The following is a 17,767-nucleotide window of genomic DNA, read 5'->3' as shown; positions in this document are numbered from 1 at the left end:
TCAAGTAACCAAACACGTTATTCTACATAAAACATTCTTTTAAAGTAGAAAACATATGAAGATTAAAGCGAGTAGTTCATCAAAAAGTAGATAAGTGGCTTACTAAGTGTGCATATGAAACCAGACAACTATTAACCTGCCTCATGACATACAGCAATATTCTGGTTTTCATAAAACCACTGTGTTTTATAGCACCTGGAGCACGCATTTATGCAAAGACCTGTTGAAAGATGTCATAAAATGACAGATTGGGTATATTTAAGTACAGAGGAAAGAAACACTTCCCCTTTGAACTCACAGGACATTAGTCTATATTTAGGGAATTCATATGAATTCCCTCACTAGAGATTAGCTTCTGGGTATATTTTTGCTCTTCTCTTTTTAATTTTCTTACCCCTTCAGAAAAATCAATATAATTTACTGTATAATTAATATGCTTACATTTAAAACCGAAACATATTTACCTCCAAATTAAATTTAAATATCAGATATTTATAATCACATCAATCAGCTAATTTCACCGAGAAGCCACGACATTGGAATACCTATGTTAAATCTTGTGCTGATAGAATAATTGCTGTCAATAGCTGAATCCCCTCCCACCATGTCACCTTGCGGCGACCAGGAGAAGGCGGAGCATAGAGACGGGGCTTGACCATGTCTCTCCTTTTGCCCAACAGTATAACAGTATGTGGACATAATGTGCAGGTGACTCAAGGCCTCCAGGAACACCAAGTATTTCCTCTTATGCTCTAGTGCTCCCTTGACCCACCATGACAAAAGCATGCCCCAACAGCACGAGAATAACGTGGAGCTCAGCCCACACCCCAGAATCTAGCCTTGCCCACTTGAGTCATAGCTGAACTACACACCCGAGAGGGAGGGGCGAAAAAGATTGGTTTTGGTATTTTCTGGAAGGCCCCTGAATTCTGGGGTGGTTCGTAATGCAGCATTCTTACAGCAATAACAGTAACATCCTAAGAGACAATATTAGAGAAAATGCACTGTTGCCCTTGAGGAGTGCGTAATATAATTGCAGTGATGTGGGAATGGCCTGATAATAAGATCAATAACAACAGTAAGAGTAGCTGCTGATGAGCGATTACGAATAAGCCAGGGATTTTCCTGAGTCTTCACTCTCACAATAACATGAGGAGAGGAGGAAACAGAGGCGTGGGGAAGTTTATCAACTGCCCAAGATGATGTAGTTCATAATGGGCAGAGCCAATTTTTGAACCTAGAGGGTCCTTCTCCTTCAATATCCTCACTGTTCTGCCTCTCACAGTTTCACATATGGAAAAACACTTGGTTATTATGGATTAATACCGCATACACTCATTGGAAATCACAGAAAAGAAATCTAAATATTCTTGGGCACCTGTTATCTGGTGGCACCGCGCTAAATGGTGAAGTCAATGCAAGTAACTGATGCCACAGCTTTTGGTGTCGGACAAATATGATCCTAAACATTCCATTTAACTTTTCTCAGGCTCAACTCTTTGCCTTTAGAATGGCAAGATGACCCACCCAGTAGGTTTCCTATGAGAATATAACACAAGAGACATATGGCAAATCCTAAATAAATAGTAACTGTGTTATCATTACCTTATCTCGATTCCATAACACTATGAGATCCATTATTACAATTCAACAGATCTTTTCCATATAAAGTTTATCCCATATAATGTTGCCCTTTTAGAAAGGAATTGTCTTCCAAACCGTCATTGTTTCCTCCAAATAACCCCATACACACCATTCCCCCAGTGATTCTTCTCACTCATGCTCAGTTCTCTCGCTAGTGTGACTAGTTCTGTTCCACACAGAGGGCAGCAGAGACTGTCATGGCTTTTGATTTGATGATTATGGTTTTGATATGGCTTTTGATATTCATTTTGGGGGTATATTTCAAGGTGTGCACAAATATTCTTTTACTGTATTTTAATAGGCTATGTACCGATTGTTGGGAATTTAACAAACGCCGAGTCTACTCTATAGAACGTTAATGCCCATGTTACAAAATCATGCAGGTATCGTAGGCATTGGGCACTCATAAAATAATAGTTTATGAGAGGGACAGTTCTTAAAATTTTCAGAAAGTAAAGGTTTCAAGGTACGCTGAAGGTCATAAGACATCTTTTTGTAGCAGTCAACTGTCTGAAATGAAAATCTTTCCACCCCTTTCCTGAAACAGAGGACACTGGATTCAGCACCTGCTGCTTTCTGATGGCTCCAATCGCCCAGTTACCATTGCCTGTCCTCTGCGAGTCATCTTTTTGGAGACGTTTAATAAATGCTCATTGAATTTAACTTAACTGAAGTTCAGAGAAGTCAAGACTTACACAAGGTCACACAATAAGTAACAACAGGGAAGAAAGAACAATTTGTTTTGCTTTCTAATTCTAATTTCCAGGCACTTTCCAGAGCAGTGTGCCTCTGCATTTCCATCCTATCCAAACCTGCTCACTTAGCTTTCCCAAAGGAAAGATTACTAACTTCAATAGAGACTATATTATTAACAGATCAGTGCACTGCCACTCCTCAGTCTTAAAATTCTACATCTAGCATATTAGCAGGGATGAAATATAGAAACAGAATCTTAGGCAGATTGATGAGTGACATACCCACCTCCGAAAAGTAAAGTACACCCTTGTGATGATCCAGTCAAAACTGTTCACTTTTCTATAGACACTTGTCTTCCCTCACTGTGCATTTCTGCTAATTCCCACCGGTTTGTTCTCAAAAAGGTTGTACATATATTAAAAAATTGCATGTTATTTGAAAGTCTGGATTTCATATTATGAATAATTTTATAAGAGCAAAAGATAATCTCAAATGTGATTTATTCTTTTTTTTAAAAGATGGATTTGCTTATTTGAGAGAGTGAGCACAGGACGGGAGGAGGGACAGGGGGAGAGGGAGAGAGAATCTCAAACAGACTCCCCACCAAGTGCAGAGCCCCATACGGGGCTCGATCCCATGACCCTAAGATCATGACCCGAGCTGAAATCAAGAGTCGGACACAACGTACTTAGCCACCTAGGTGCCCTGAAATGTGATTTACTCTTAGTAGCTAAAATCACGCTAGTTAATGTCCAGGAAAGTAACAAATATTATTCAACTCTCCAGTCTACGTTTTCTTTCACTGTTATAGACCAGGGAAATCAAAGGTGATAGAAAGGTTTCTCCCCTTGCTAACTCTGGAGAATCCTGTTTTGATAAGAGTTGGTGCTAAATACAATCACTCTAGAACATCAATTAGAGCTGAGAGATATGCTTTGTTGGTATGACAGTTAGTCCCAATGCTTTCTGCTACCCGGACTTCTTTTGATATTAAATGAATAAAGTGTTCTTCTGCCCAGTATTGGAGCTTTTAGGTGCGTTATCTCTAGCATAAGGCAGAAATGAGAATGAAAATCTGCTCTTCGAAGAAAAAAATCAACAGAAGATATATTTTTAAATACAAAAATGAGGTCCTTCAAAATGATGGTATTTAAGGACTCCAAGTTCATGAAAATATTTCCCCCAAATATGTGGTTTCAGGACAACTTTAATCTGCTTAAGGAGAAGCCTCCTACTGATTTGGGGGGGGAATTTTTCTCAGTGTTCCTCAATATGATAGCTGGAGAATAACAACTTTGACTACCTCTTAAAAGTTATATGAGAATTGAAAGAATTCATATTACAAAAATATTTTCCAGCAAAGCATACTCAAATAGAAATAGATATTTTCCCATTATTCTTGTGTATTACTAACACAGCATTAATTTTAAAGCTCAAATCCATCCAAGCAGGCAATTGAAGTCTATCCAGGACACAGCTAGAATCAAATATTTTCCTTCTTAAAACAAATGAATTATTTCATGTCAAGATGACTCTTGGAGTTTATATAACTAATGATGTTGAACAAGAAAGCAAAAAAAAAAAAAGTCTGTAACTTGCCTTTTGTATTTTGGAGAGGAAAAGGCTTAAGTAGCCAACTTATTTTGTTTAGAAAAATAACTAGTTTTGTCTAACTATTTTGCACAGCAGAAAATGATAGCTTTGAAAGAGCAGTAATGGCCAATAAGGAAATACATTTACCATGTTTTGATTTTCTGATTTTGGCTCCTTACTCTCTCCCATTGACTAAATCATGATTTACAGTTAAGGCCTAGCCATAAGAGAAGTTTCTAAGCAATATCAAAACTCAATGACCTCTTTAAAAAAAAAAAAAGTTTTTTGGCCTGCCTTTCCCCAGGAAGTATCCAGATAAAACAGTAAAACAGAAAACTAGAGTGGATAACTATCCACTTGGAATAATTTGATGCTTGAACTAGTGACTATATACAATGAGGATGATAGGGCTCTTGGCAGAGAAACTTGTCTTATGGTATAAGTTAGGACTGAGGCGACACAAGGTCAAGCCAGTGAGCATCCTTATAAAGGTCTTATTTTTCTTTTCCCTTTATAAAGCCATCATTCTTCTACCCAGCCTTAAGTAAGATGATTTAGAATAGACAGAAGAATGAGTTCTATTACAAAATATAGTTTCTTATTTGCCAGGAAATGTGATCCTTGAAAAGACAAAGCACTCTTTTCCAAAGAAAATGAGATTTGCAACCTCCTCGCAGCTCTCTATCCTTATCAATTTAAGAGTTAATGGAAAATAGCTTGAGAATTTACCCATGCAGGGGCCTAAAAATGCCCGGGTAAATCCCCCTGGTATTCTCAGTCTCTGCTGTACCATATTTCTCCTCCTCCTCAGGTGTGACTCTTGACCTTGAATCCCACACCAGGCTTGGAATCTAAATTTCCCTAAGGACAAAGCCTTCAGATCTCCCAGTTCCACCTGATTTGAAGTTTCCTTTTGCCAAGATCAGCAACGTATGAAGACACTTTTATTAACAGTTCTGTTGGCTGACAAACCCTCACGCACACCTGGGGAGCCAGCTCACTCTTAGTGGAAATGTCTACGTGTCCACGGAAGAACGAGGGAGCTACAGAGCCGTGTGCACATACGTGTACAAAGGTCTGTGCACAATTTTAAACTGGAGTTTGAAAATACTGCTTCAAGTCCTCGTACACCAAAAAAATAAAACAACAATAACATAAAACAGGAGAACCACAATGTTCACTAGTAGGCAAATCATTTAATAAAGCAATATATCCCTACTATAGGACATCATACACCTATTAAAATTCTTAATCGTATATATTATTAAGCTAGAATGAGAGCTGTGATATATTCTTAAGGGGAAAAGAGCAAAGGAGGGAAAGAAACAGACCTGGGAGAGTGTGTGTTCACATGTTTACAACACACGTGTGTCCATAACCATGGGGAAAGAGGAAAGTATACACCCTACATTTAATATTGATTCACTCCAGGGGTTATGCTAAGACCAGACTGAAGAGGAGTCACAGCGCACACAGATTTAACTGACCTGAATTCAATTATATGTGCTTAGGCATTGACGGTAAATGCTTGTCAATAAAGGAGGGTGGAATAATCATTTAAACAGTGTAGAGAGTCTGTCACTCCATTCAGTGAGTGGAAGCCCCAAGTGGGGGCAAAGAGGGAGTGTGAACGAGATGGGACTTCCATGGGCTGATGTTCTTGCTGTGTGTCTCCTAGTGAGCGGAGGGGCCCCAAAACAACAATCCAGCTACCACACCTCTCAGATGCAGCCAAAAACCAGAAATGGAGTAAACACAGAGACAGCCATGGAGCGAACACTCATTGACTAGTGTCACCGCACTCGCCTGAGAGATGGCGTCATGAACTTGAACACACAGCCTCCCTTGGAGATTTGTCAGGGTAACATTTAAACTTCAAATGTCTGATTCTGTGCTGATGGAGAATCTCTCCTCTGCATAAAATGCAGCCCCACTGCACTGACATTTATCCACGCGTTTTCATATTGTTTGAGGTTTTGTAGTGGATATGTGTGTTGTTTTAATACATTTTAAACACCGATAAATAAATGGAAAATTTTCAAAAAATATTTAAAGACATAAACAATGTTTCTGTTCTCTCCGGTAATTTAATTTCTAGCAACCAGATTTTGAAAAGTTACATCTTCTCATAGAAATAATAACCCATAAAAATGGCTAGGCAAAAAAGCAGTATATGCTGAATATATAAACAGGTATAGAAAATACGTATCCAACACTGGTCACTCTATTACTAGTAAACACACTTAAAGCAAAGACATTCCCTGTTGCCTTCGCATAATCCCCTCAGAGATTCTAGGTTAATAATGGTAATAACAACTCCCATTTAAAGTGACCGTTATGTCAGCTATTTTATTAGCTGCTTCATGTGTGTTTTCTCACTTAAATTTTGCAATAACTCTCCCCAGAGTGTTAATTATATCCCATTTTAGAGATGAACAAACTGAGTCTTACAGAATTTACCAAAACTGCTGGAGCGCAAGTACCAGGTAAAGCCATGGGCAACCCAAGCCTATCTGTCACGAGTTCAAGCTCTCAACCCCTATACAAAAGCTACTCCTGTCCTGTTTTAATAGACTTGAATTTTTTGAATAAAACCGTTGCTTCAGATAGGGTTATATTTAGCTGCTAGAAAACCCCCAAATGACAGGGGCTTAAACAAAAGTTTATTATTTTTATGTGCAAAAGCAATCCAGAGGCAGGCAATCCAGAACTAGCGTGGCAGCTCTGCGGCCTCTCCGAAAGCCCAGATTCCTGTCTTGTGGGTGAGCCATCCTCATAGGTGGCCGCCATGTTCATCTCTTGATCCAAAGGGGCTGCTGAAGTAGGTACATTCGAGGCAGGAAAAAGGGTGGATGGGCAAAACAAATAGCTCCTTGCAAGTCAGCTCCCTTTGAGTTCGCCTCCAACACCTCCACTTGCAACTCTTGAACCAGAACTTCATCACATGTCCACACTTAGCTCTAAGAAGGAGGAGTGGTTGAAAAAACTGGGAGTTTAAAGAACCAGAATGATTACTATCCAATCTTAAGTTGTTTATACATCTGTGATTAAACTACCCCATCTTCAGTGCCTCTAGAACGTTCAGTAATGTTTATCGAATACTCAAAAACGCTGCAAAGGTGAGTTGTTTTGATTTTATTTTGTATTGTATTGCTTATCCCATTTTTGTAAGTTGTAGGTGTGGGTTCTGGGATCAACCCACGTGAGATCAAAGCTTCGGAGCAGATGAAGGAAGATGCAGGAAACACAGACATCTCAGTGGAGGTAAGAATCAGCAGCAGCACAGCTGCTGATTGTAAACTCTGAGTGTAAACTCTGCAAATGTGCAGAAATCTTAGGGTTTCCAGTAAAGAAAATGACTAAAAATTCCAGAGTCAAAGACTATTCACACACTATTTAGGGCATGGCTCTAGAACCATAAATCAGAGTGAAGATTTTGGGGACAAGAACACAAAAGTCAAGTTCCTGAGACAAAGACAGAAAGTAGGATCAGAATCTTAGACATCCAGCAAGCTGGAATATGACCCAGTGAGTCTCAGGCTTGAGATGGCCAGGGCTGAACACTCACCAGCCTTGACACTATGGAGCAGGCACGTTGTCTGAAGGGAGATAGTTCCAAAAATTCACTGATTGTCAAAGGAGGAAAGGCAAACACAGGCTCAAACCCAGAGGAAGATACAATGTTAGTTATAACTCTTCGGGAGTTAATATCTTAGGACCAAGTATCAAGCTAGGGTAGAAGAGAGACCTCTTGCATAAGTAAGCATATAACTCCAGTGACTCACTAATCACCCATGTGCCTTAGCATAACTATTATCCCCATTGATAATATTATTACCCCCATTTCATAAACAAGGAAACAGGAGCGGCAAACGTTTGAGTAACTTGCCTAGAGCTCTAGAGTTGGCAAGTGATAATGTCAGGCACTGAACGTAGTCAACTGCTGGGCTATCAGTCACTCTTCATGGTCTGGACCAGAAGCCTGGTGTTCCTTATCAGCAGTGGTGTGGGAAAGACTGGGGACAGGGAAATTAGGTCATGAAGATGAGCTCTGGAAGGAAGGAAAAGACTCAGTACTTGCATCCTAGATGAAGTGTAAGAACAGCCAGGTACTAATGGGGGTTGGAACTGCTCTCTCTTGCCATTCCTACACCATAGCATTCCTCCTGCACTTCACAGAAGGATGGATATGGTAGGAAGACTAAGGGCCTCCAGAGATGTCCACATCCTTGTTCCTGGAACATGTAAATAGCTTACATGGCAAAGGGACCTCGCCAATGTAAGATTATAGATCTTGAAATGGAAAGATTATTCTGGATTTCCAGTTGGAGCCAGTCTAATCACATTACTCTTTCAAAGGTCAGATTTCCCAACCTATGGCTGAGGCCCAGAGGGCTGAGCAGGTTTTGGGGTTATGATACTAAGAGACATGGGATGTCAGTGTTAGCATCATCTCTCAAAATATATGGAAGACTTCTGAGAATCCTATGAAGGGGATTTTTACTTTGCAAATTTAAAATCTGTAACATAAAAAAAAATTTGCTCCCATACGTTCCCCTGTCTTTCTGGGGAAATTCTACTTGAAAAATAACCGCTGAACTTCTCACATTGACACTATTTGATCTAAACACCCTAATGTTATAAGTATGCTTGTTTAGATTATCAAGGTGTGGGGATGACGCAGTCCAAGCACAAGGTCTCTCAGTCTTTACAGTAGAATGGCAGAGTACTGGGTCCAGATAAAGCAGTACAGGTGAGAGAAAGTGAAGATGAAAATCTTTAATTGTTATATGTCACTTGAGGTAAGACAGGATACATTTATCCAAAATGGATAAACCTAAGAGAGTAGAGCTCACACAAAAAAAGAAGCCTGCCTGAAATAGGTGAGTTAGCGGTGGGGAACTCCTGAGTGTGTTCTCCAAAACTATGGACATGTTAAGGCCATGATGAAAGCACATAATGGAAGTGATGTGGAAACTAGAGTCTGTCTGTTCAACACATTGTTTATTAGATGCGGTGTTAAAGAACAGACAATGCTCTTATGTGCTTGGTGCCCCATGCAGGGGCGTGGAGGGGGTATAAAGAAGAAGCAGGAATGGGAAGTACCAAGGCGAGCTGGACAGAGTTAAAGGAGGGGGCAAGTAAGATAGAATATGGTTTGAAGGAAGGAGGAGAAGGTGGAAAATGGAAAATAACTAAGGAAGGAAAAACCAAAGAGTGATTCTGCAAAATAGGCTTGGAGGGAATTACTCAACTATTCAAGAAAAATGCAACTGTGAGGAAAAGCACATCAGTCCTAAGACAGACTATAAAGAGCCAGAAAGTCCAGTTCTCATGAATAATCACACGCACTTCTCATCCTATTTATTTAGCAGTGTAAAGTCAGAAATACCTGCAAGAAGAAAACTGTTAATATTTATATATTAGGGGTGTTTCCCTGCATTTTAATTATTTTTATATTGTGTGTGTTTATGTACATAAATGTATGTTTATAAGGATGTTTTACACATAGTCTGAATAAATGTATAAGTGCATAATTATATGGATACTAAATATATTTATACAAAAACATAAAAATTACTCTGAATAATACAATGCAGGAAGCAAGGTTCTTTATATCCATAAAGATGTTCCCAAAAAAAAGAATCTAAGTTTCAGAGAAATCAGATGACTGGCTCAAGGTTAAGGATAAACACAACTGAACCCAAGTTAACAGTTCAGACGTGATCCATCTAGTCCTAGATCCACTGCCGGTCAAGTCCAGACTCATTCTGCTAGTGATAATTCTTCATTTTATAGCAATTTCAGATGAAAAATAAGCATTTTTTTCCTTAGTAAAGAGTCTTAGCCATTGATTAGGAGTTATCTGGTTCTTTCTCCCGACTCTTAGTCCATCTCTCATACGCCCAGTCACTGATTCACAATCTCACTCATCCCTGGGTTCTAAAGCAGGTTGATTGTACCTTCAACAGTCTTTAAAATTCATCATCGTTCTATCTTTCTCTCTCTCTCTCTCGGGCTAGAATTGAAATAGTCTCTAAACAGAGCTCTTCCCCATCCAGTGTCTACCCCAACCTGCCCTGCCCTCCAGCACTCTACCCCGTTACTTTTCATGAGTCAGAGTACTAACCAAAGCTCCCACGTTCAAACCCCTTCATGGCTCCGGTAAGCACAAACTTCACATTCAGGTTCAGAGCTCTCAACAACGCGTCCAGCTGTGACTACTTTCCCCACAGCCCTAAGATCCAGCCGAGCCAAACCTAGAATACTTCACTGGTCCCCAAACACACCCACCACATGCCTTTCTGCCTCTAAACCACAGCTTGGACTTTTCTTCCCTCAGAATTCCAACAGTTCACGTTTTGGACTAAAAACCTCCCATGCACAAAGATTTATGTCAAAGGCTACCTCTTTCTCAAAAACCATAACTACAGTATTTAACTCCTGCCTCAATGAAACTCTCATAGAAATTTGTAGGAGTGATATTCTGCATTGCAGTCTAAGTATTTGGTATTTTCATCTCCCCCCTCAATGGGAAGTTGTTACATTTTCCTCATCTTTATATCGCCTTCAACAGCAGAAGGTCTAGTAAACATACAGCACCCCACGAGTATTTGCTAAGGTCAATTCAATTAGCTCTTCCTAGTCACTAAAACTGAAACTCTTTTAAGTGATATATTTCAAAAGAGATTAGAAAATATTTTTAAAAAACACAATATTTTATTTAAGCATAATCACCCTGTTCAGGGAGTTATTCAGGGATGCCTTGAAATATAAGCTGAAAGTCTGTTTTTATGAAACCAAACATTTTACTCTTCTCGAAGAAATATTCCACCCAAACTAGTTTACTTCTCATTTGACCACCCACCACACAGGAATAATCTCTGGGCCAGACCTTTACACTATAGAGTTCAAGGAAGATTCATGTGCCATGAGCAAGTGGATACTGGATTGTACATTAGTTAGACATTAATATAAACGTAGTCACTTTTAGGCTCAAACTAAAGTAAGCATCTTTCTTATGATTCACAGTATAAGAATCCCAATGGACTTAACTTTAAAAGGGCATGGTGTATCGAATACAGCTGCTCTGAGGCTAGGCCAAAATAGCTATCCTCGCTCGACCTTTTGAGCTTTGGATCGATAACAGGCCCAGGCTACATTAAGACAACTAAATTGCTCTCACTGCGTCAAATGTCCAACAAATACAAAGCCAGGCTATCCATCCATCCATCCATCCATCTGGCCAGACTAGCTCACCTTTGTGCATCACTGTAATAATATTATGTTATATGCCTATACACATATTTATATGTATTGAACACTTTGTGCAAAACACTATTCTAAGTGTTCTACATGTGTCAAAGCTCACAACAATCCTGTAAGGTAGGTATTGTTGTTATTCCCATTTTACAGATGAAGAATCAAGGCTCAGAAAGTTTAAGTAATTTCCCGAGTTCACACAGCTGTTAAGTGGTGGGGCTGGGATTTGAACTCCTGGAAATTTTCCCCCAGAGCCCAGAGTATTCACCACTCTATGATACACTCTCAGAGAAGGATTTCGTTTTCCTCAAAGAGGTGGGGAGGTCTCTGAAAGCTACTCTATTTCTAGAAAGCACCACAGAGGTAAAGGCCCAGGTGCACATAAAAACATAAAAGACAACTTGCTGTTTCTATCTTACTAGCTACAACATAGGAACCTCTTCTTGAAGACGGAATTGAGAAGCTACATTTGAAGTGCAGAACAAGTAGGCAAGTTGGCGAGGCAGCCCACTGACATGCTGTGTGTAAAGATCTCACTGGCCTGGCAAATGTCCCCAGAGCATTTGCAGGGGCAGGGCCTGCACCGGGCCCGGTAGAGCAGGCCTCAGTGGCCATCAGTCACAAAGAGGAGAATGGAAAATGAACACCATTATTTCATTCAGCCTTGAAATAGAAGCATTTTTGCCTTCCACGGGAATGTGGACATATGCAAACAAAACCATGCATGACTCAGTGCTTCATTTGTATCAGGGAGGAAAGAATGCAGTGACTAAGATGTTGGGGGTAAACAACAATCACTTTCCCTAGGAAATCAACCAGAGCGTGATAGACCATATAGCTTTCTCTCTGCAGAACTTTACAGTAAAGGACCCAGATGTGCTTCTTCAACGGGGAACTTTCATCCGATGGCACCCATACCTAGTTTCACCAGCTGAAGACTCTGCCTTGCCTCTTACTTTTCCAATGAAAGAACAATTCAAAAACGCCTTGAAAAAAATGCGTTTGGAACTCGTGATATTGCAGAGACCTTGCCAGAGGCAGTACAAGCCAGAGAAGCCAGGTAACAGTCAAATTTGGAAGGAACTACTAGACAATACTTAGCTTTCATTCCAAAGGGCTGCCCTTAATAATACTGCAGCCTGTGGGATGGACAACATTAAAATTACGAGCTGTGGCGTTCAGTATTTTTAAAGGGCTGAGCCTCAGCCTTTACAGGATAAACAAACCACAGAGAAGCCCTGGTGTCCCTCCAAATCCCTGACATGACTACTTTCCCCTGCCATGCAGTGTGTATATTAAATATTCTCATTACGCATTTCTGGGCCCAGGTGCCAAGAAAACACCATTTTGCTATAAACTCATTCTTTACCTCTGCTAGTGTTGGACTCTTATTCTGAACGACATCGTGGGTAAAATAAGTTGTGATCCCCCCCACGCACACACACAAATTTGCCAAACCCTGGTTGGAACCCATGGTGTTGTCCTTTTACTAACGGAGCGCCTGTATCATTCACAGTGACCCAATTGAAGTTCTGGCCTTAGATAAATGGCATGTTCCTGTGAAACTGGTATAAACGAGGGGTGTTCTCTATGAAGAAATCTCTTGACCCATTCCAATATCACAACCTGAATCACTCCTTAAAAATGCACAAGAGAAATGAATTTATTTTTACTCCAGCCTTACAAAATACCAAGTTTCACTGCAGCTGAAAAACTCAAGCAGCTAAATCAATACAAAAGCAATGGTTTCTAAGTAAGTACGGATCTGCTTATTTCTTCCTTATCACTTTCTGATATGCACTTCTATCCGTGAACTATATCCTAAGAAGGCAAATCACAGTTCAAAGACGCAACCTGCTCCCCCTGGAATTTGGGAAAATAATATTCTCCTGCTTTTCCTTGGTAAAAAAAAAAAAAAAAAAATACAGGTTATGTTCTGCAAATATGATTAACATTCCTGATTGGAGCAAAGGAGCCCACCAGATTCACTCCCTTTGTGAGGAAGTTGGGAGGTTTAGTCTGTAATAAGCAGAGTTATAATTAAGCGAATGAATCTTACCAATATTATTTCCACTTAAGTTTGGACCCTTGGGCGGAGGGAAGTATTGGAACACGTGATTCCAGAGTGGAGGAGCATTAGGAAGACCTGCGCCAGGGTAGTCACTTCCCAGAGGGCTCTCCCCGGGAAGCGGCAGAAAAGCCCGCGGGGAGTGCGCCCCCCGCGCCCGCGGTGCGCCGGCTGCCCCTTACCTGCGCAGGTTCTCCCGTCGTAGGTCTCGCACACCCACTCGTGGCACTCGCACAGGGGCCCGAAGTACACGCCGGGCTCGTTCACGTGACAAATGCAGACCCCGCAATCGCACCGGCCGCGGCCGTGGCACAGAGCGCCCCCTGGGGGCTGCCCGGGAGCCCAGCACCGGCGCTCCGACTCAGCCCGGGACAGCCTGCACGCGGCACCAGTCCCGCTTCTGCAAGGGCGACAAATCACAAATCACAGCAGGGTCACTACGGTCAAGAGGAGACACTGCCCCATTTACTCTGAGCCCCCTTTCCCCCCCAGTGCCCACCCGTATGGTGACGTTCAGCTTCACAGGAAGGAAGTTTGCGGTTCCACATTTCTCTGGGGGCCACCCATGGGCCACCACAAGAAAAATGGCCATGACCCAAAATGTCTGAGAGGTGACCTGCACAACTAGGAATAGGACCGCCTTCCAGGTGGACAGAGGTGATCTTATTCCCATGGCTTGCCACTGAATCTTAAATGCACATTTAGATTAAATGCAAATGAATGCAAAGTATGACATTTGGCTGACTTTTCAGTACTCTTTAAAAAAGTCCCATTGCTAGCTGATGGCCAGGGACAGCCGTTTCATGAAAAAGAAGAGATGAATATGTAGGAAGAACTCTACATGTTAGAAGAGTCTAGGGCATAATTTTTTCAGTTGCATTGAGCGTGTTTATAAACTATACTTTTAAAAAGTTTAGCTATTGTTATGTGTCTCAAAGTCTCGTTCAAAATGCAATGCAATAATATAATACAGACCCTGTGAAATAACTCTGCCTTACAAGGTATGAGCACACCCAGGCACACATAGGATTACCTTAGTCTCATGGCATTAGTTTCTCCTGGTAGGTATTAAAATAGGAGGAAATTATATATTTATATGTATTCGCGGTAATTTTCCGAGGGAAAAGTAAAAGGACAGACACGAAACAACACACAGTGCACATAGAAGGAAAGGAATCGGAACAGGTTGAAAACAGTTTATCCCGGGTCCAACTTTCTAACTGCTCTTGGCTTAGGGCAGTCATCCTGCAAACTTGAGCCCTGCCACACAAAGCAGGGCAGGTTCCTCTCAAGGAATAACAAACCAAACTTACCTCAGAGACGGCGAGAAGCTCTGAGGAACAGCTGACAGCCCCGCGAAGAGAAGGGAGGACGCCAGCAGCAAGAAGTTCTTGAAGCCCGCGGGACTCATGCTGAGCTCCTGGGCGGTGCGGCGAGCTGCGCTCCTGCTGGGTGGGGCTCCTGGTGCGGGGGAGGGGGAGGCCGCGGCAAGGAGAGATGCCACCCGAAGGCCGCCTGCAGACGGACACACGGACACCAGGGCGTGCAGGTCGGGCCTCTACCCGAAGCCCCAAGTGCCTTGATGAGCTGCCTGCGAGGATTTGGGCAGCGGCACGGCTCTGGGCGGGGTGCTGGTACCAAACCCCTCAAGTGCAGAGTCTAGGCAGGGAAGTAATTAGAAACAGTTGTACAAGCAGATGGTTTATTTTGACATAAAAAAAAAAAATGTCCTGTTCACAGATTTGGGAAAGTCGTCTCTTTCTTCAAGTGCAGGGCCCACAAATATTTGACAAGGAAATATTTGGGCTGGTTCATATTAAAGAAATAGATAAAGTAGTCCCCTAGATGTGAAGAGGAAAGGGGCAGCTGGTGACGTCAGCTTGAGCACTTGGGTGGGGAAATACTTTCACCAGAGGCTTTTTAAGAAGGTGTACTACTTGGGGTATGAGTTGGGGGGGGGGGAGCAAGTGCAATGGATAAATACAACTTTTTCTTGTACTTTTTATTCTCTGTTTTAAATGATGGATCTTTCACTTCTTAAGCCTTTAAAAAAGTATGTCATGTTCCTGGCTGTTTGGACCAGTAGTTTATCACACCACATTTTTTTTCTTGTTTTGGATGGTTCAAATTGTAGTTGTCCCAGATTCACCCCATTCTCCCCCATGAACAGAGTATGAAGAGACAAAATAAAACGTCTGATTATGGTGTCACTGATTAAGCACCTACTCTATGCCCATCGCTTAGTATATTTTATCTCTAATTTTAACAATAACCACACATTCATTTACTCATTTGGCAAACACATCTATCAGGAGCCAGGCCGTGTGCCAGATAGAACGCAACTAGAGAATTCAAGAGACATGATCCCTGCTCTTGGAAGCCAGGGGCCAGTGGACATCCACCAAAAACACAGATACAAAAGGACAAAGTGCAGAGTAAGAGGAATGCAGTTACGTCCACATTAGCTGGAGGGGCCTGAACTCCTCAAGATGGTGGCATTTGAGCTAAAGGATGAGCGATGAAGAGGAATAATTAGGACGGATATGGGGAAGGGGTGGAAGAGAATAGGAAAGCATTCTTATTCCCATGATAAAGATCAAGAAACCAAGGACAAAGAATGACCTCTTGCTCAAAAGTGACTGCCTTGCTCAGATTCATGTAGGAAGTTACAGTGGGGGTTCAGCTGAAGTCTGTGGGACCTCAGAGCCCCATTCGCTGTCTCCTACACAGTGTGGTCACCTGGGGAGTGTTGTAGAGGGTTGCATGAAAGAAATGTAGAAAACATTCTTTCTGTGCTCTAAGCACTTTAGATCCCATAGTTTCTCACCAGCTAGAACCATCCAAGCTGCAGTTTGTGGTTTAATATCCAGATAGGTTGTAGCACGATGGGATTTCTTCCTGTTACTTATACAAACAGACATAAGACTACCCCCAGCATTTGCCTTCTGAGGGAAGAAGACAAAGAAGTTCCCTGTACAGAGCCCACCCCTTTTCTCCTGCTTCCCCAACTTCCATCTGTACCAAGGGAGCCCTGGGCCCCATGCTAGCCCACAGAGCTAAGCCTCCTCCAAATGGTTGACCCTTTGTCAACCCTTAAACCCAGGGGTGTATGCACCATTGAGAGGATCTGCCATCGGGAGGACAGACCAGGGAAGGGTGTGCACTGGCCAGAAAGTGGTCTAGAGAGGAAATTCTGGAGTCCCGGATACTCGGAGTGTGGTTGGGAGGAAGTTATATAGCCTCTGGGTTGGCACGTTCCCTGGGTCACATGAACTGCTCAATCTGGGGGGAGAGGGTGTGTCTGGAGGAAAGACAGAAGGAGTCACTAAACCAGTCATTTTCAGAGTATAATCTGTGAACCAGCAGCATCAGCAGCACCTGGAACTTGTTAGAAATGCAAGTTTTCAGGCCCAACCCCGGACCTACTGAATCACAAAGTGCCTTTAAGAGTATCCTAAGAAATCCATTTACACATCATGATTTGGGAAGCCTTGCAAAGCACAGGACCCCGGGCCGGGGCCATGGATGCCTTGATCTAAAGGTGGTGTTTACACTCACTCCTGGTTCAACTTCCGGCATTATATTCCTTCCCAGCCACGTAGAACCCTGTGAGGACATAGGAACGGGCTCTCCTGCCAACATCTAAAAACCTTGGTGACTCAGAGAATATGGGAATAGTAGAAGGGAAGCATCAATTCCAAAGCCTGACTAGGAATTTGCAGTGAAAACATGGGACTTGTAACAAATGAGTCATGGCTTACTTACTTTTTGCGTATTTTCTGAGGGGAAAAAAAAGAATTGCTGTGAAATAGGGACCTGATGTTTGACCATTTCTTCCATGAATTAGAATACATTTTTTACCCTGTGGTATTTTCATACAGTGTCGTGTGCAATGAGGAATATCATCATTATGAGTGTGCAGCTGTGAAGAAAGATTGGATGTACTAGGTGACAGAAAGCATTCCATGCTCAGATCATTATATTACTTACTGTGACTCAGAAATAATACTCCCAGTAAGTTGAAAGAGTTATATCCTGGCTGGCGTGGTGACTCAGTAGAAAGTCCTGGACCTGCAGAAACTCTGTCAAAATAAAATGAATGGCTTAAACTTTTCTCCTTTTAGCAAACTTCTATTTTATTTTTTCTGCTGAAGGACTAAACGCCTTGGAAGTGCTTACTTTCCCTCTCTCTCCGAGCGCAGAAACCTCAAGAACGTGCAACCTAATGACGGTAGATGGAGAGCCCAATTACTGCTTGGAAGGTCCTGAGTTTCTCACTAATCTTTCAGCCCTCGGGGCTGCGCTGGGGAAAAGGCAGTGGTTTGGACGCACAGTGTAGGGTGCCCGAGCTGGATGCTGGGCGGGAGGACTTTCAGCATCTGGAATCCAGTTCAAAGGGACTGAAAACATTCTAGTCTTTGAACATAGTCCTTGAGTCCTCAGGTCACAAAATCACAGAATCTCAGGATTCAAAGGATTTTTTTTAAAGGTTGTATGGTCCAA

General features: G+C 42.0%; 1 protein-coding gene across 1 annotated transcript in view; it reads right to left on the bottom strand.

Moving 5' to 3' along the window:
- ITGBL1 (integrin subunit beta like 1) overlaps window positions 1-14,962 on the bottom strand; it is a 214,705-nt gene extending 199,743 nt beyond the window's left edge. Inside the window, exons 1-2 of the mRNA XM_002914850.4 lie at window positions 14,578-14,962; window positions 13,447-13,664 (exon numbers count right to left, since the gene is read on the bottom strand). Of these exons, the coding sequence (XP_002914896.1) occupies window positions 13,447-13,664; window positions 14,578-14,675 (316 nt within the window). The 5' untranslated portion in view covers window positions 14,676-14,962. The remainder of the gene's footprint in view (window positions 1-13,446; window positions 13,665-14,577) is intronic.
- Between the last annotated feature and the right edge of the window lie 2,805 nt (window positions 14,963-17,767).

The sequence above is a fragment of the Ailuropoda melanoleuca genome, chromosome 7 (assembly GCF_002007445.2).
Source record: "Ailuropoda melanoleuca isolate Jingjing chromosome 7, ASM200744v2, whole genome shotgun sequence".
NCBI classification, from domain to species: domain Eukaryota; kingdom Metazoa; phylum Chordata; class Mammalia; order Carnivora; family Ursidae; genus Ailuropoda; species Ailuropoda melanoleuca.
Note: the sequence above shows the minus strand (reverse complement) of the source record. Positions and strands in the feature narration are given on the sequence as shown.